Here is a 20,531-nt window from a genome sequence, read left to right as displayed (position 1 = left end):
ATGTTTGTGCTCGGCAGCGACTCTCGACTTCAAACGCAGCCGGAGTCTGTCGTGTTCCTGGTGAAAACTTTGTGATTTGACACGTCAGTGAGAATTTGTAGCCGCACAGGAACTGAGATCCTTGTTGGCCCGAACACCTCCTCCATTGCTCTCGCTGCCTCTCCAAACATAGGAAGTTTAACATGCATTTTTGAGCACACCCCTTTAAAGCTAATGAGAACTACTAATTCAAACAAAGGACAGGTGACATGCACAGAAGGCCTCATGTAGTTCGTGTCATATGAAGATAATAACACGAGGTGGAGTCATCTTTAGGCCTCTGGATCATTTTACTGTGGCCACTCATCTCCAGGACTCAGTGAGCTGTAAAGTGTCTGTGTGAGGTGATACGCCCTGTCAAACACGGGTTGGTTCATTTGCCTGGAACTTAGCAACACTGATTGTTGTTAAGTTACACAGGAACTTTAAGGGTAAAACAAATTCTACATTTCAACAGTGTCAGGTAACTCACAGGCGACTGGTGACAATCAGAAAGTAAATAATGTTGGATATAATGAGCTGTAAATAAAAGGCAAGGTTCAGATCTTCCCGTTAAGACCGTGACTGAGATGCTGCAACATTTCAACGGCTCGTTTATGCATTTCTTGAAAACTGATATCGACAATTACCTGCAATCGAAATACCATACAGAAGTGTGAATGGACTGAGTGCACAGCTACAATTCCTGGGTAAGCTGAAGAGCTTTAAAGTGTCACGAGAGAAAGGTCACACAACAAAGCAGAGAGACAGCATCACCATCCAAAGACTGTCTGAACAAAGAGGAACCAGAAATACCTGAATTTGAACATCATATTTTACAAAGATGCCACAAATGTACAGGAGGTTTCAGCCGCTTCAATTCCTGGAGCAATCTAATGCTGCTGTACTGGTTGTTTTTAAGCTTCTCATTCGCGTGCTCTTATGTTGTTTTTATTTTACATATACCTTGTTTAATTACCTTGTTGAAAAGTACAGTTATACAGCAGAAATATAGAGTTTATATAGTTACTTTATCTCTGTCGGAATAAACTGAGATTAACTCCAAAGATATGCAACACCACAAGATCATTTAAAGACGTCCTCCATCCTCAACGCCGGCTGTAGAATCACATGCGTGTCATGATGAACTGGATACCATCACCACAGCTTTATCATGACAAATATGATCATCCGCTCACGTTAGTCATGCTCTTAAATTTAAGTAATAGGGCGACAAGAACTGGAGAAGGAAAAGCAGGAAGAGTCGTGGGGGAATTTTGTTAGCGGAGGGTTAGGTTTCAGCCAAGTAGCAAAAGGGTGAACGAGTGTTGACGAACTTGCCCCCGAAGGCCACATGAGGCTTGACGTGTCCCCGGGGACACCTGATCCCCTCCTACACCTTTCATTCTCCACAACCGTGTCACTGCCTCCGACTCACCACTGCCAGGAAGTAAGGGAATCGGTCAATTGAGTTTTAAAATTGGTGTTTAATTGTATTCAGTTCAAAAGCCAAGCCAAGGAAATTAATTGTTGAATATTAAAATGGCTGCACACTTTGTTTCTGCCTGAAGAAACAAGAAGTTAAATTTAAGACTTTTAAGGCTTTTTTCAAGAGCGTATTTAATGAAATTGTCAAATAAGACAGATATGAAGGAATATCAAGAATCCAAGATTTACTTAGACTTTAACATAATTGAAAATAACGTGAAGTGGCCAAGCAGAGAATAACCATCGGAACTTTTGTAAGTCAGTTCAACGTTGGCCTGGATTTGAGTTTATTAGTGTTATTTGCGTTGTTGAGAAAAAACACACAATACAAACCACACATATAAATATCTTTCTCTGAAGAAAAGACTAAAGCACAGAGGAAGTAGCTTTAAATGAACGTTTACATAAATAAGGATCTACCTAAGTGCTTAAGACTTTATAAGGCCAAAAAAATTACATTAAACCTCAGACCTTCTTTTTTACGACCCCGTGAAACCAACAGACTGAATCGTTTAAATGTGCTTTCCCCCCCGATCACGTCACAATGTCCATTCTCTCGGTAAGACTAACCGATAGGCTGCCACTAATTTGGTGAAAGGAGAATCCATCATGTTATGAAACCCTGCTCCGGCTGCCAGCGGAGCCCAAAGAAGAAGCTTGGAAATCCTCGGTAATGAGCCGCGGCCAAAAACAACTCAGGGTTTTTCTGCAGGAAAGACACAGACGCAAGTAATTTCCCTTATAAAGACAAAAAGGTTAGGACGGACACAGTCCAACCCGGTGAGCATCAGTGCACAGACAGTCACACGTCTCCTCAGAGTGGGCTGGGGGCCAGGTCTAACCCTGGAGATCTCTCGGGTCTTTAGTTTTAGGGTCCGGCTATTTACTGAGGCACAACCGCAAGGCCGCAGGGTATAATTGTTTCTCACACCAGCACTTCTCAGTCAGGTAAAAATGTCAACATACACACACACACACACACAGACACACACACGCAGAGAGAGAGAAAATGTGACCAGGCTCCCTGGTGGTTTTCTTTTGAACGCAGGACGTGGTTGATTACCAAGAGAGGCACAGGGCACGGCAGGTCAGAGAGCTCTCAGATGTCAGCCCGAGCCCTCTAGTCACTCACAGAAACATGTCCCTTCTCTCCCCCCCCAGCCCTGCCCGAGCCACACACACACATAAACACAGACTTCTATGTCTTTATAAATTTGTAAGGATCTGTCATTGACACAGTGCATTCCCTCGCCCCTTACCCTAACATTACCTAGCTCTACAACCTATCTAACCCTCAACCAGTTATTTAAACTTGCAGGGTCGAGCGCCTTGATTAAATAAAGTGGTCTCTTGGTTTTTCGGACACCCTCAATTATAGGAAATATAGCAAAGCAAAGCCCAAAACACAGTCACACAGACATGGACACATTGGGACGCTTTTGGATGATGGAGTTTGTGGCGTCCCTCTTCTGTGATGACTAACAACTGTGGGGAAGCTCACCTCCACACTCTCGTTGACCTCTATCCCTCCGTCGTTGTCGTCATCCAGCTGTTTGTGGATGTGCCGCAGCGCCTCCAGACTGAAGCGGTCGGCCTCGCCCATGCATGGCGGCATCACAATGAGACAGGGATCTGAAGAGGAGAAAACAAGTCAGGTCAGCAATGGAAGGTCAAACAAACAAGCAGCTTGAGTCGTTCAACTTGAAAACACTTGAGAGCTCACAACAAGCCCAGAGATTCAAATACACATGCTTTGATCCTGAACACAACAGACACATGGCCAGTGCATCCAGGATTAATGGATGATTGACACAATTATCAAGACAATTAAACAGAAAAATCAGCCTGAAGCCATAAATCGATACCAAAGAACAAATGTAAATGAGTTTAAAGTATTTTACTCAAATACACTGTGACTTGTTCAGAACTCGAAACTCAAAGTTTAGGAGTATTGACTAACCTATGTGTATGAGCAAAACTACAAAGCCTTTACACAACGAATATTTGCTTCCTGAGAACGAGACTCTGAGACTAATTATGCAGCTCTTACAGTTAAGTATGTGGTAACAGGGATCCACCTTCAGAGGCCTGACCACACCTGCCCTCCAGGTATTTAGTGTTATTGCACTGTACGAGTGGGAAGGAGGACGAGTTGTGAAATATCTCTGGATTCAACCAGTATTAGTAAAAAAGCATGCATCTGCTCTTAGAGCCTCTAGCTGTAGATTAGTTAATCTACAAAGAAGAGTTCTTTAATAAAGACCATTATAGCATACTGGTCCAGTAAGTGGCTCAACCGTTCCCACAGTAGCACACAGACCACTCAGTGTCGTGTGCTGTTGTCATCCCAGCAGAGTCCCCCAGGCCCCCCCCCCTTGTTTTTATGCAGCCCCCTGCGTCCCACCGGGGGAAGTGAACCCGTTACTTCCAGCCTCCCGAGCAATGGAAGGTTTGAGATGGCCAGTCGCCAAACTGTCTCAGCGGAGCCACAGAACACACACAGACACAGATTATGACAACCACGGAAACAGTAACACACACACAAGCTCAAAACCACTCGCACAAACCAGACACACAAGGACAGATGACCTTTTTAAATATGTCCGCCACATGAGGATGCTACCTGTTTGACTAGTTTCAGATCAGACAAAGCTTCACGGCGGCCGACAGACACAACAGCGCCCACACAGCACACGCCCTCAGTGGCTGTTTGTGAGGAGAGGAGTTTTTCTATCAGAAATCATATGTAGAAAACACAAACGCCACCAGAAAACTTAAAGAATGTGAACAAGGGCTGAATAAAACTACAAAAAAGTTTGAGAATACCGGAAATATTCTTCTGAATATAGTTAGAAAACTGTCCATTCTTTTCTGAATTTCACTAAACATAAGGCTTTTATTAAGTAGACAAACAGGGGAATATTTTTTTGTATTTATTTACATATTAACACACTATTTTGGGCTCCAGAGATTTTCTCACGGCTCCAAAAATAAAGAATGGAAAAGATATCGTACATGTATCGTTCAGGCTGCAGCTTTATACTGAACAGACAGATTTGAGAGTGGTATCAATCTTCCAATCTCAAATTTTGTGTCTTTATTTATTTTTAATTGAAAAGACAATTCCATACACTCAAATAATGGCCAAGTTGTAGTAATTTTGAATGAAACTTACACAGGCTAACCCACGAGCATGCTAAGCATAACAGGGACTGTGGGGTTTTATTCTGTTTAACAGGTTAGTTATAGAGGAGCCACTTGGCAATCTACCGAAGAAGCAAAAGGAGCTATTTGATTGGACGAGTGCCTGGGCTAAATTTGGATTAGAGGACACTGGGGAGGATGTCCGTGTCGAGCGGTGGCTGACAGCTCCGACCGGACCGGGCTCCACGATTATCGAGTTGCAAAATTGATTATTTGTTCCTGGGTGAACAGATACACTCGGTTGGGGGGAGCGTGACCACGGCGGTTGCAAGAACCCAAACCTGTTCACACGATGCTGCGGCGGCACTGGACAAATATTTGACTTGTGCAGAGTCCGACTTATTTAAAGTTTGGCTGATAAACATTTACTTTACATTATAAACAATGAAAAAAAATTATCTGCATTTGACTTTGCGTAAAACAAATTTGAATTTCTTTATTATTTATATATTCTATATATTTGAATGTATTTGTGTTTTCTTTTTACGTATAGCTTGTCTTTTAGGTTTGATATGACATCTCAGGCATTATTGCAATTTCAAATGTATATATAGAAGCCAATATCTAAATTCTTTCTCCATAATTGTATTATTAACATCAGAAATCCATATTCTTTTACTGAGCTAGTTGAGGATATGATAACTTCATACCAATCCATAACTGGCCTCCTTAACCTCTACTAAGTCTGGTGTATACGCAACCAAATAAATAAAAATGGGAATAAACCAACTGTATACAAATACTCGACCCCCCAAAAAAAGTTTACAGCCTCGCTGCTGTAAAGATAAAGATAGATGGGAAAGTGTATCTATTAATAACAGGAAGTATCGTCAACATAAGCAAGATTAGCTTCACTTCAGCAGTGTCCATCTGCCTCCTGTCAGAAAGTTACATAATGCATTTGCTTAGCTCGCCAGGGCGGTTTACATAGCCGGCTGTTTGCATAGCATGCATATCTATTTGTCTGCTTGGTTATTTAAACAGGCAGAAAACTCTTTTACTTTACTTGTGTTTTAACTAAACACACACACACACACACAGACACGCACAAAGGCGGCTGCACATCCTATTGAATGACCCACTTTAACTTGTGTTCTTAAGAACTTACTGCTTACTTTCTCAAACATCTTGCAATGATGTTGATCAGATCTTATTATCAGATCTTTCTAAGCTAGTGGCCTAATTCTGTTCCACGTGTTTGCAGAACCCTTCACAAGCCGACATCTTCTGAAGCTCGGAGAGGAAAAGATAATTCAGAGATAAAACAAAAAAACAGGACATACTAAAAAAAAAGCGAGCTGTCATTCGGTGACAGGATTTGGGATGGCCCACCTGGTGTGCAATTCAGAAATTGTGACAGCAAAAGCCTTTCCTTCCCCGGTGTCCTATTTTTAAAAAGCGTGTCTGAGTACGTTAAGGGACAGCACTACAATGAGGAGCCATGTGACAGGAAGTGGCTGCCGGTGACCCCCAGCGTTCCAGGGGGACGCACACAAAAATCAAAACAGCCGGGAGAAGCGGTCCCAAAAGATGACAAAATTGGAAAGCACTGGGTTATTTTTAACCCGTCAGGCTTCCAGTTGTCAGGATGTAAAAGCTCCACAATGGCAGAGGTCTCCCTCGCTCAAACACACACACATGCAGATGTTAAGTACACTGTCGCAGCAGGAAGACACAAGCAGGGAAGCAGTAATTCACTTTGCTATAACTCACCAATGCATGCGAGCTGTCACAGAGCGTGGCAGGTTTGGTTCAAAAGAATCTGATAACAAAAGCAAACCGCTGTCAGCTGAATTCCTTTAAAGTGAAATCCAGGACTTCAAAAAAAAGTTCTTTTTTGCACAATATATGCATTTCATTAAGCTGGTTCTGTCTCTATTTTCACAAAAAGGCTGTTCGGGAGATGGCAGGAGGAGCAGAGAAGAGGAGCGTGTGGTGTCTGATGTGTTTACTGTGACTTTTTTTGGGGACTTCCTTGAACCAGGTCCCTCGAGACATGGAGACAAGTTTATGCAGTTGAATAGACGCAGAAGAACCGAACTCCCTAAACTTTACTAAAATATGGACTTCAGTAAAGTTTAGGGAATTCGTGTCAAAATCCTGTCCTGGAACCCTTTCATTGATCCTGCAGCCGTCCAGCTCAGTGTTGATAGCAGCACTGAACAATAAGCAGAAGAGTAAACCTGACCTTCAACTCTAGTTGTCAAAGCTTAATGTTACGTTTAGATTTGATAAAATGCATGTATTATGGTTGTAAATACAGTTTTATACTCGAAAACCAGTAATGTTTTGTTTTTGTGTGTTGTCTAGTTGCACTATTTTACATGATGATCCTCTAGGAAAAGCTAACAGCCAAATTTAATTAATAAAACTGAAATGTGATAAAACTTATATAAAAAATAACCCACAAATAGGATCAACTAAAGCTCAACAAACAAAGCCCTGAAGGTGTTTGGTCGCACAAAATGTCAAAACAAAAGCATTGACACATCTTGTCAGCTCCCGGAGCAAACTTTCTACCTGGGAGGAGGAAGAGGAGGGATGGAGGAGGTTAAGTCTCCTCCATCCTTCCTGCCTCCCCCCCCCCCCATCTTGGATGAGGAGCCACATTAGGTGTAACAGTATCCAGGCTTTGGGGACGGTGTGGGCAGAGTCAACGTGAAATTAAGATAGCAGGATATGACGGGTTTGACATGAGCCTCTGGGGAGCCAGGGAGACTAAAGCTGTCTCTTCCTACCTCTCAAAAAGACTTTCACAGTTGCTCTCTCTCAAGCACATACATTGAGAATATATATACTTAACAGTCACTATCTTAAATAAATACAAGGTTCTGAGGATTCCAGGAAAATATCTAAAATACACATCGTCTGTAAAGCTCATCTGCTCATGAGGCTTTGTTCTTGTGCAAACTCTGCTTCTATGCTCCACACCCATGTTCACCTATTACCTGACACAGAAGTACTTAATTAAGCAGCTACAGCATCTATGTAAACTGTCTAATTACTAATTGCTTGGATGAAATTTACAGGAGCATCATCAGGTTTAGCTGTGTTACAGTTTTGACCTTTTAGTCCTCATCGGGATCTCGGCACAGGACACACTACCTTTACTCTCATCCACTGAAGAATGTAGTCAACGTGCCGATAAAGGCAAGGAAGACAGAAATATTAGGAAAACGTCCATAAAAACAATTATTCATTCTTTATAATAAAAACAATGTCTTTGCAAGGAAATGTATTCAACGTGTTTGGCCTGAGGGAAACACACAATGCATATTTCTGAGAAAATCTCCTGAGGGAGCCCATGTGAGGATACAGCTATAAAGCATCCAGAAAATTCACTGTGAGCAAATGGTTGTGTTGAGGGGGGGGGGGGGGGGGTTTCGAACATGCGACCGGCACGAGTTGCTATAGACAGCTTTAGCTCCAGGAGGCCCTTCACATGTTTGAGCCTATGCACCGTCACAGTCACCGATCAGATGCTCACAATCGTGCCAAAGTGAGTAGAGGAGCAGGAATGTGATGGGAGTGTGAACCAGACTAGTCCCAGCCTCCAGTGCCCATGTGGCCGTGTCATAAGTCAAGCTGACGGGTCCAGTATTAAAGGCAAGTAAATAAAGCTTCTGGAGAGTCTACCATTTCAGCTCATCAGCAGCCATTAATAAGACACAGATATCATTAGCAGCCTACTAATGCCACCAGCTTGTGCACAGAGGGAGTCAGAAGGAGAGGTGGGGGGAGATAGATTGAAGAGGGAGAAACTCGATACAGAAAATGTTTTTATAATACTCTCAGTTTGCATAAGCTGTTAAAGTGAACAAAGTCACAAGAGATTTTGGAGAATAAACTCCGGCCTTGAGGATCCAAGATCTAGTCGTCCAAACTCTTGTAAGTCGACCATAACTGAGTCCTTATGGTTCTGTCTTCGGAATATAATCAGTTTCTTGCATCTTAATCTTTTCAAAGCCCTGAAACAAGTATTTAGATATTTAGAAAACTTGTACTTAAAGTAAAATTTTACAAGATGCCCCACATTCCTCATTTTAGCTCCAAATTACAACATAATTACACGAAATCCCCACATTTGTTACCCTAATAATGCTATTAATGCTAATAACTGTAAATGAGGCAAATAATTAGAGGCTGGAGGAGTATCTGACCAAGTGTCAATCACTGCTCCTGCCAATAAGTTGTTCCTCTGGCCTGAAGCCTTTGAAACATAAAAGCCTTCGTTCTAACACTTGAGCTGCTGCTGGGCTGACAGGTGAGATTTCTAACTCCACAGGGCACGGCGGAAAGAATGGGAATTCATCTCAAATCAAACGTACCAGCGCTGAGCCACACACACAGTTACATAATAACCTCATTAGCCTAAACCTTTGTTAAACCTCTACGAACATGATTCAGAGTCAACGAGTGAAACACTAAGTCCTGCAGAGCACATTGAGCCACATGTGTCCAGACTCCACACGTGAACATGTCTCAACTGAGCCTGATCCACCCTGAACTGGATTAACCTTTGTTGAAATTTTCTGAATCTAATGAGCCACGGGAACAATAGATTATGCAGCTGAAGCAACTCAAGTGAGGGAAGGAAACTGTTGCTGTTGTTGTTGTTGTTGTTGATGTTGATGTGGAGTTTTCGACCTCTAGGAGCTTTATGGAGCAGATCAAACACTGAATGTAAACAAAGCTTTTAGTGTATTTGCAGGATATTTCCAAATTTGGGTTTAAACTGCAGAGAAAACAGTTCAAACAGAGACCACATGAAGCTGCTCTGCTGTCGTTAATTCAATTAAATACAGGGACATGCAGCCGTTTGTCTGTGACCAGTTGAGTCCATTCATTTCCACTGAAACACCTTAATGGGCATCAGAAATCCTCTGCTTAGACCACAAGAAAAAGGGCTAATACAGGGGGATGAAGGGGGGGTGGGGGGACAAGTAGAGCAAGACCCATCGAGTCTGATATAAAAACTTCCAGAAAAGGAGACGCTCCTTGCGCCCGGGCGTCCAAGGAATGTTTCAATAACAGCCCCGGACACGAGATGTGGTGATGTGAGCGGCCCCGACCCGGGGTGAAGAGGACAGGGAGGATGAAGAGACAAGGAAAAGGCCGAGCGCTGGTTTAATTAGCCCGGCCTCTGACATGCTCTTCTGGATATAAGGTTAATGGATATTATGTCTATAGACACAGAGACTGAGGTCTGAGGGTCAGATGGCTGGAGTGAGACAGAACTCACATGGCCAGGCGTTACCAGTTAATAGAGTGGGATGAGAAGTCATTATGCATGAACCACGTTCCATTATGGGATCAGATGAACTTGCACCACCAGTGGACGATTTGAACAGCAGTGATTACAAAGCACAGTTAATTGTTTTTAATCTGTTAATGCACACTATGTGTACAGGAGATACAGATTGAGCAACTACAACTGGGATTAAGAGTTCCTGCCTGCGACACACGGCCTCGGGGAAGGAAAGTCGAAGGGTTAAGACTTTCCCACCGGACCCCTGAGCTCTTGGTCTGAGAATATTACCCAATGTTCTCTGAAGCTCTTTCAAATTGGCCTACAAATTAAAAACAAAATGGTAAACAAACAAAAAAACAAACAGAAACCAGATGTTGATAGAAGCAAATAACAGACACAGTCAATTGAATCTAGCAAGGAACTGAACATTTGAATTTAGAACTAAATACTGAAAGTGGACATTTTCATACCACGAATTTTAAATGCATTTAGACTTTTCTCTCAATATACATTATTATTATTTCCTACGATTACAGTCTTCCATGAGTTACCTGCTTTAAAAGGAAATTCAGAATATAAATATTCAGATAAAATGTTTTCAATGACATTTCATAAATGGCAGCGGTATTTAAAGTAAACGTCAACATTAACAGTTCGTCGAGGTTTAATTTCAAAGTAACTTAATGTTTGCTTCTATACTTGTGTTGTATCAAACAACTGACTATCGTATTATTTCAATTTTTCAAATGTTAAGGATCACATTCAAGTGACAATCTTTAAAAAACAAGCCTCGTGCTCATTAGCAGCATGAAATCCTTGAAGGGAAAATATGAACACCTTCAAAATAAGCAGGTACATCCTGTGCACGTTAACATCCTCTTTGATATTACATTCTCAAAGCACTGCTGAAGACGTCTGTGACTTGTAAACATCCACACTGTCAAAACTACACAGCTCAGCCCTCTGCATGGCCTTGGAATGAAAAAAGATGAAATGAAAACTTGACTTTTCTGTGAATAAGAGGAAGTCGGAGAACAGCATGTGAAAACTTGTATTGCTTCCTGTACACCTACAAGGTTTTGCCTATCAAGCCGATGTCTGTCTGCTCCGTGGGCAAGGACATGCATTTTCAGTTTCGTTTTTTAGCACTGGAAAAAGTTAACTAAATGGTCCCGGACACTTCTGTCACTTCATTTGAATTTACGCATGGGAATGTCTCTGTCGGAGGTTTTGTTCCTGCCAGCGGTTTCGGCTCTCTGCCAGATTCCCATTTCGTTCTTTCCTGCTCGACAGGATTCCGATGTTTATTTAGAATTCCGCTCCTAAATATGGACGTCGGTGTGAAAGCTAAGAATGAGTCAAACACTTCAGACAATAACAAAGTCTTTGAAGACACATATTAGCCCGAAAAATGGAAACAGACCAGTTTCCCCACACGAGGCAAATAAGCAAGCTGAAGACAAGGACATATTATGCTTTTTCAGTTTCTCTCTCTTATTATGTGTTTCATATCTTTTGTGTGAGTTCTGCAAAGTTAAAAAGCCCAAAAAAGAAACTCACGGAAAAGCACAAAGTGTCTCCATCAAGCAGACGGAGAAGAAAGCAAATGAAAGTCAATTCTATTACCAGGCCCTTTGAAGAGTGTAATACAAACTGGGTCCATTCTGGATCAGACAAAGTCAAGGCCAAGTGGCTCCTGAAATCCCCCACCTGTTTACCACCTAGTCAACACACCAACACTTCAACTGCTTCACCCATTCTACATGACATCCACCTATTTCCCCCCCGATGTGAAGCTAAAGATATCAATAACTGCGGATTTAAGTCCAGTCCAGAGTCATCATTTTCTCACAAGCATCTAGAGTGTCACCGGTCTGCACACCCCCCCCACACCCCACGCTAGTTGACAAATTTTGAGTCTCTGTTAGTCTTGGTGCCCGCTCGAATTAGTTGTAAATTACTTTTAAACCAGTTTGCAACGAGCACGGGTCAGAGCACGAGCGAGCATGGAGACAGGCTCGAGAGAGAGAGAGAGAGAGAGAGAGAGAGAGAGAGAGAGAGAGAGAGAGCACGGGTCAGAGCACGAGCGAGCATGGAGACAGGCTCGAGAGAGAGAGAGAGAGAGAGAGAGAGAGAGAGAGAGAGAGAGAGAGCATACCGGAGAAATCCACACCGCTCCTTGCCCCTCTCGCCCAGGCTGCCACGTCACGTGACCAATGCCAGTGGGGGGGAAAGTCCCTGAAATAAGAGGGGTCGGCTCCCCACGTCCAATATCTAACTTTGACCCTTTCTAGAAAAATATATATATAGACCCACGTGCCTAGATCTGAACACAGAATCATCTGTGGACATAACAACTCTTGGCTTATTGCTCAATAAGTAAAACGGGAAATCGGTTTACCTAAACATTCAAATGTCCCAGACTTCCACAGGTTGAATAAAACTTTATAACATTGAACTTGCAGCACACAGGAAACTAATGCTCCAGTGGGTATGTTTGATTGGGGGGGCAATGACAGGCGATACAAGGAGGCCTTGGCGACAGTTCTAGGCTGCTATGAAGGGCACGGCATTGCCTTCTTCCTGTGTTAAGGTGACAAGTATTATCACAGCAGGATGCCACCCTAATAAAAGGACTTAAACCGTGAACCCCATCAACCTTTTATTCTGAACACGTGTTAAGTGGAAACAGAGGATTTCGTGTTTTGGGGATAAACTAAAAGTCATTTCGGCGATTAAATCATTTCATCCGGAGGTGGAGAGGATGTCAGAAAACAGGGAGAAAGGTCAATGAGATTTTTCCTGGAAGCACAAGTGATATCGGCCGATTAACAAACTGAGAATAGTTGTTCATAAACAACCGTGTTCAATGTAGCGAGAACGGCTTCAGACGCAGGAAGTGAGATTGAAAGAAGGAACTTGGACTCACAATGTATTTGTGTATGTAAATCTTTGTACATTTTGTGTTCTTTTCTGCTTCAAGCGTCCGCGTTGTGAGGCTTATGTGTCACGAAGGGGATCATCAAACCAACGTCTCTGTGCGCTGCCAGCTGGGGAGGATCAACACCTTAAAGTGGGGAGGACAATAGCCCCCCCCCAGGCTGGGTAAGGGCAGACAGCTCTGCTACTGTAGGCCACTCGCAGCAGGAAACACAGCTGAGTACAGTGACCTACATCTCCCACTCAGGAGCTTTCTGCATGAATGATGCAGCTTACCCTTGCTAGTGTGGCCCGCTTGTCACTGGTGTGTATCCGTTAGAAATGCAAGAACGTAAAATAAGGATTTGTTTCAGCACAAAGTTTAAGTTATTGATTTTTATGGAAAAAAAATGTCCTCGGGGAAGAATAATATGAAGTTAGATATAATAAAAGAGACATATTCACTCATGGTGCAATAACTTATTCACAGACACTCCACACAGTTAAAGTTGAACACTGCACCTTTGAGTAAATACAGTTTGAGTGTTGTATCAGACTTAAACTCAACTCCTGTCTCTTTAAGGCCCCCTTCCGGCTTTCTGATTGGCCAGCTGGCCCACTCTGTTGTAATTGGTCCACTGATTCTACCAGTGTGGGAAATTATGGGCTCCGCTCTAATTTTTTACATGCCTTTGTTTGGGAGCATGCTGCTATGCGTGGATCATGCAAATGTTGGGGCATCGTGATAACTCATGACATCACGATAGTGCGGAAGTATCGGACGGACGACTGACGAGAAGTTTCAGGAGCTTCAAGAGTTGTGTTTCCTGTTTGTGTACAACAAACTATGAAACACACAAGAGGAAATAAAACCTGAGAAAGCCTCAAACGTCTCCTTTAGTTAAACACAATCCAACCAGGAACAGTTCCTCAATTGAGCTTTGTAACTCAACAATCCCCACATGCCAGGGAATCAGGTCTGTCAAGTTTCAATATTCAGATTCAAGAACTGTGTTGTCATTGTGCAAGCGCAACAGCTGGTGCCTGTGGATGCAGTAAACCAGTAAACCATTAAATAAAGCCCCATCGTCTCCCCAGTGACAGATCTCAGAGATCCTAAGGACCAGTCTCAACCGCTGTGTCAATGTCAGTGTCGGATACCACAACAGGGACTATGATGGAAAATGTACATGGAAAATATCACCAGCAGCTTTATAAATACACCGGAGGGGTCGGTGTGTTTGGTGACGGATCTCATTAGGCTGGATCATAGTTCTAAAGCCCCCGGATTGAGAGGGGCAGCAGCTGTCCACTTCTGGAGCGACTGAGCGGCGACAGAGCGGCGATGAGACAGCAGCTTTTCATTTAAGGTTACTACCTCAGCCGTGAAGGTTATGTCTTTACCATGTCCGCTTGTGTGTCAGCAGGATCACACAAATGCTGCTTAACGGATTTCCAATAATCAAAGGATGGAGAGCAACCATTACATTTTGGCTTGAATCTGGAGAAAGTGGCAGATTCCGTCAATTTATTCATCACAAATCGCAAGATCCTCCAGGGTATAATTCATGGGTCCCGATTAAAAAATAAAAATCAGGCATATATAGGGGGACTGATATCTATGAGTGTGTTTAATTTGGTGTAGCTTGATTGAATTTAAGATGACTGTTGGGACTTGGCGGAGGCGCGCTCTCTCCTCAGTGCCATTCTGGTTAATAACGTGTTACTGGATCCAAGATCTCTTGACAGACGGATTTTTTTGCAAAGAGGAAATATCATATTTAAATTTAGCTGGTAAGGGGCAGCAGAATAAACTGTAAAACTCCAAAACCTGAACGTTGTAAAAACAATTTGGTGCTGTAAAGGTATAAGTCATAAAGATTAAAGATGCCACAGCAAAAGAGCATTTTATCAGATATTTCATCAAAATCAGCCTCTTTCATATTAGAACTGGTTAATATGAAAACATGTATTGGTGCAGCTTTAAATAACAAAATTATCTTTAAATTCTGAGTGTATTTCAGTCCACTCTCGCAGGGTGAGGTGGCTGGTTTGACGTCTGAGGCACAGAGTCGTGTTTTTATTTCATTATTTCCTTGGCGCACGAGGAACCCTTCAGAACAGTCTGTCCTCGTCAGGGAAAGAAAATGACTTTGCCCGTCGAGCTGTGTAACCACAGAACCAGGACACGGTGACTCGCTCCACGTTCACAGTGACACTCGGGCACCGCTAGTGAACCTAGACCTTGCTCTGAGGCTCCTGCAACACAGCAAATAAAATAACTCTCTTTCCTAAAACGTTTGTGTGTGTGTGTGTGTGTGTGTTAGTTTGCCTGAGCAGGGCCAGCAGCGATGGATGTTTCGCAAAATGCAAATCCCTGTGTTGGAAGCATTACTTAAGCAAGCACTGGAGAGAGAGAGATACGCAAATGCTCAACCCCCTTTCCAAACAAATTCCTTAATAATTCATTCACTCTGCTTTGAAATATCCAGAGTCACCTCTGATTTGACTTTTTAAACACGGTGACATTCAGAAAATTGACCAGCAGAGTTATAGGTCATGAGACAATCATCTAAATCGTGTTTTCCTTTAGGACAATTGAATCTGTGGTTTCAGCTACAGTGGCCGAGTCTGTGCATCTATGAGTTAAATGAAGCATGCGCTAAATGAGGGGGCAGCCCTGTATCTGAGACGGCTATCATCCAGCAGAGAACGAGATGTCCTCGGCAGACAGAGGGAAGGGCTTTGTTTGTTGTAATGCCAAAAAATTTAAATACACAACACAATTAAAACAGGGGGAAGACCACGTTCACATTGCCACTCATCCGACGACCTTCACAAACACCTCGCTCCCTCTTTTATTTATTCTCTGCAGGTTGTGCCGATCCGCCCGTTGCCACACTGAAGGTGCACAGAGATGATTTATACTTCCTGTTGTTTATACTCTGAATTGGGCTCATGATTTATGACTTGCCACATGCAAGTGGAGTTGCATTAAATGAGGAATCAGCTCAGATGAAAAGGCTCGACAACGAGGAAACGGTGTGTGTTAATGTGGAGAGAAACCGGAGTGACTTCTTATTTTAACTCACTGCTAAATCAATTTAAATACCAACACTAAAACAACTGTGCACGGAGGCCTTCATATCACATGATGCATTGATGGTTATCTGTGGCAACATCATTAACTAGATCCTGATTCAGGTTTGTCTTTGTCCACATATGGAGGAAGATCCCAAGGACAAAAATCTGTCATTCTCAGCTGACTGTGGTTGAACTAATATGACTAAATGAACCATATAAAGAGTTTATATTAAATCTTTATCGTGCTGTTGAAGTGTAGCAGTATATGTCCAGAGCTAGTAGGAACAAAGCTAAGGATGACATGAGCATCCTCCATCACCATCCTCTTCTTTACTTCACAAACTAAATCCCAGCCCCTCTTTAACTCAGATATTCTCTTTTGAAGCCCCCGATTCACAAAGAACACCACCTGACCCACCAAATGTTAAACCTCACCCCCTCCAGTCTCACCCCCTGACCACACACAGCATGCTCAAGTGCCCACAGCTTTGAACCCTCAACCTTTTCAGCAGCACCAACCTGGACAGCAACTTATAATGCTCTATTACTGCTGAACGTATGAGGCAATACCAGTCATGGACCAAGTTACTTGTGTGAGTGCGTATGCAAATATACTTTTTGTTCAAAAATCCTAGAGAGTGCGTCACTATCATATTCTTAGAGTGACATTGTCCATCTCTTTCTGAACAGCTTACAGTGTAGATCACTGATAGTGCTACATGCTAAACTACTGTTTAAGCTAAACATGCTAAGCTACTGTAAGAGTAGCGTAAACAGATGAGCGACAAAGTCAGTAAACGAGCACCACAGCCTCTACAGTTTAAACTAGATCAATTAAGGTTGTGGCCATTTAACTGTGCAATGGTGCTTTAGTTTTAAGAATCAGAAAACCAGCAGTCCACACACTGAGTGAAAGTGAGGAGAGTTTTGTCCACAGAGATCACGAACAGACGAGTGCATCTACACAAAGACCAAGAAGACTTCGGATAACACCTTGAGAAAAAAGTGTGAGCGTACTCTCGAGGCTAACAGATCAGTGTCTGGGCAGCAGAAGACTTAATAACTCGGGGAACCTCTGACTCCGCCGCTGGCTCGTCCATCCTATTGTCCGGTTATCTCCTGATGCCCATGGGGACTGAAGGGAGATAACACTGTTTTGTGGATCCAGCCCTCTTCCCTCATCCCCACATGTGCCGTCACCACACCTGCCGGCCGGCTTCAGCAAAGACGAGCTCTCTCTACTGGGAGGCCGCAGCTCAAACAAGTGACTGGTGAAAAATGTTTTTACAAGAATGATACAAAGCAGCTGAACCGTTGGGAAAACACTAAGAAACAGGGCGACAAGGAAACATGCAGAAGTAAATGCAACACAAACACAAATTCACGAGTCACTCAAGCAGTGGTTCATCCCCCGAAGGAGACAGTACATGCACTGGAGCTAACAGACGCACTGTGTTTTCCTCGCCTGATCCGGTGCCAGTGAAAAAGGCAGCTGACCTTTCCCAGGGAGCTGGCAGGGAAATGGGTAATGCTGCGGTCATGTTTACTGACACAGTATTAAGTCACCACTATCTCTCTGTGTGCACTACCCTTCATTGTTTCGTGGGCAGAGCGGGCCGACGTGGTCCCTCGGCCCGCCTGGTACCGATACTGCTGTTGTGGAAAAAGGGCAAGTGTGCTTTTGCCTTATTAATCAATACACTGTTTACCCGCGGTTTATTTTCGGGAGCTGCTTAACACTTGTTAGCAGACACAGTCATGAATGCTTAACTGCTGTCTGGGAGGAGGGTTTATTACTTCCTCCAGCGACGGTGCATGTGTTGGATGAACATAAATATATAGATGAGACCACGGGGCTTCTATTTACGAGGCGTTTTTATGTGTCCTCAGCTGCAGCACCGTGTGTTCTGTCCCAAAACAGAGCTCGTTGCGTATTTGTGCAAAGTGCAAAAGAGGGAAGGAAAACCCGAACTGCTTAAATTAGCTTTTTTAATTATGCTTATGGGGATTTGACTTTAAAAATAGAAACCAGATAAATGATAACGTTCGTAGCTGTGTCCGCTTGTTTCATTCATCCTTGATAATGTGCCTGTAGGGTGAAGGAGATCTGCTGCAGGTATGTTTCTCCAGCACTCCCGCAAATGTCACAAGCATTTGGATTCGTATAAATATATTCTGGAGCTTTCAGGCAGCATTTCATGGCTTTCTTTCTTTCATCAGCAGGTGGGAGTTTGCTCCGATGTCGGGAAGATCTGTTGCTAAAAGCTTTTTTTATAATGTGGTAACAGATGATTATATATGTCGGGCAGGGTCATAACCCCAATCTCTGTTCAGGTCTACTCAGCCTTCTTAAGGAAGAACGAGCCATCTTCATCCTCTGATGAAGACCAGGAAATGCAGCAGTAAGCCATGATGAACATTGACCTTGAGCTGAGCCTCTGACTACACTGGATTGAGTTTAAAGCGTATTTGATGCATTTGCCAAGAGTTAGACGATGACTTTAATCCAATGAAGCTACAACCCACGAACAGTTCTCTGGAAACTTAGCCAGAAGACTTAAAATACTGAGAATCGGCCGACAAGACTCTGAAGGAAAACAAAAACCTGCCCAACAACTCCTCCAAAGCTCACTAATCTACACAAGTGCAACAACAACAATTCACTGCTGTACAAGACAAGAACTATTCCTTTAAACCCCTCAGTTCACAGGGAGAGCAAACGCACAACGAGTTGTCAGGTACTTGAAACGGAGAAAAGGGTTTAAAGCAGGAAAATAAACAACTCCACGCAAGGTTGTCAAAATACTTCAGCGAAAAATATTAATACGAACGTCCTCTCCAGTTTCACATCCGCCACTTATTACAGATGCCTTAAGTACTGTTTGACATTATCCAGCCGTCTGTGGGGACTCTGCATTACACAGTGTGTGTTGGTGGGACAGGGAGAAAAGTATTCTCCGAGAGGATGAATGCAACTCAAAAGAAACTTGGATATTTCACAATATATCTGACTCAGTCTCGGAGGTCAAAACAGCTGTTTTCCCAAAAGTATGGCCTCAGAAATATGAGGTTTTAAATTTGAATCAAAAACAAAATTGACGGAAACCTTTTACTGTCTTCAACCTCCCAAGATGGAACTGCAAATGTCCCCGTTAAACAAACAACAACACAGATTAAACAATAGAATGTTTTCCAGTTTCACATCCTTCCCACATGGGCCTTTATCGAACCGCTCAATTAAGCTACCTGCTAGGAGCCTGTTAAGAGGAATAGAGAAATCCATTCTGGCTGGTTAAAATCGTCTCAATAGGTTATGTCAATAGGGCAATTTCATGGGGGTGACCTTTGGCCTTCTGACTAATCAGCATGAGTCCTCACTGAATGCAAACACAGACGCATTCGAGGGACGTCAAGGTAAAAAAAAAAAAAATGTCATGTTGCTTGTGCGAGGATGCACGAGTCCTGCAAACAAACCCACGAGCCCCACGGTCAATTCGCGTTGGCGTCCGAGCACCGTGACTGTGAAATGCCGTTTGCATTCCTGTCATGTCATGCATCCCCCCCCCCCCCCCCCCCCCCCACGGCAATGTACAGAGGTGAGGCAAGGGGAGAAGGGGGGATACATCGAATGAAACACACACAAACACACACACACACAAGGGGTGACTTACGACATTAAAAAGCATCACTTCTTATTACCCCCCACATCATCCCTCCTGCTGGGTGAATGGGGGTTTTCCTCGGCTTTCCCCGAGAAATCCTCCACGTAGGAGAAGGGGGGGGGGGGGGGGGGGGGGGTGCGTGCATGCGTTAAAATATGAATGAATCGTGGCCACTTGTATCCTCGGCGCCTTTCTTACCTGCTACGGCTGCAGCATCGAGCAGCCCGCTGGAGGAAGAGCAGCCGAGTACCGCATAGATGACGAGTCCACGTAGCAACACATCCAGCAGCGCCGGGAGGATGCACCTCATGGTGACCGACCTGGTTTTAGTGGGTGTCGTGTATCCGTGGGAGTGTGGGTAGGTGGGTGGGTTGTTGGTTCACCAACCCCCCCCCCCCACCAAAAAAAAAAATTTAAAATAATAATAAACAATAAATTAATAATGAATGAAAAAAGAAATAAGAGATAGAAGTCTTTTTTTTTTTTTTAAGTGGTGTCACAAGCAAAAAAGAAGAGAGAGAGACACCGGGGAAATGCACCAACTTCCCCCACCTCCCCCCCACCCACCCCCCCTCTCCCTCTCTCGCAGACCGGCACCGGCTAGCGGCTGAAAACCGGGCACCGTCCGCGGAACCTGACGGGAGCGTGGAAGAAGGAATAGTGGGTCATGGCGAGTCCTCCATGAACAGCGAGGGCTAGTTTTCCAAAATAAAATACCCCCGGTGCAGTAAGGAGAACCGGCGGGTTGGAGGTAAGAGAGCGAGCGACGCACATGCAGCCTCCGGTCTGGAGGAATCCCCCTCCCGGTCCAAAACAAAAACACCAGACGCGGAGCTGAAGGGAGAACCAGCGGGGAAGCTTCTTCTTCTTCTTCTTCCGCTGCGGGGGGTAGAGCCGAGGTGTTG

At 43.6% G+C, this 20,531-nt stretch overlaps 1 protein-coding gene across 2 annotated transcripts in view; it reads right to left on the bottom strand.

Annotated features, from left to right (window-relative positions):
• The window catches only part of stim2b (stromal interaction molecule 2b), a 33,436-nt gene extending 13,257 nt beyond the window's left edge, over nucleotides 1-20,179 (bottom strand). For both annotated transcript variants that reach the window (XM_053416348.1, XM_053416349.1), the window contains exons 1-2: nucleotides 19,825-20,179; nucleotides 3,008-3,138 (exon numbers count right to left, since the gene is read on the bottom strand). In XM_053416348.1, coding sequence (XP_053272323.1) covers nucleotides 3,008-3,138; nucleotides 19,825-19,936 — 243 coding nt within the window. In that variant the 5' untranslated portion in view covers nucleotides 19,937-20,179. The remainder of the gene's footprint in view (nucleotides 1-3,007; nucleotides 3,139-19,824) is intronic.
• Between the last annotated feature and the right edge of the window lie 352 nt (nucleotides 20,180-20,531).

This window comes from Pleuronectes platessa, chromosome 23 (assembly GCF_947347685.1).
Source record: "Pleuronectes platessa chromosome 23, fPlePla1.1, whole genome shotgun sequence".
In the NCBI taxonomy this organism is placed as follows: domain Eukaryota; kingdom Metazoa; phylum Chordata; class Actinopteri; order Pleuronectiformes; family Pleuronectidae; genus Pleuronectes; species Pleuronectes platessa.
The sequence above is the reverse complement of the archived record's forward strand: the minus strand, read 5'-3'. Positions and strand labels throughout refer to the sequence as shown.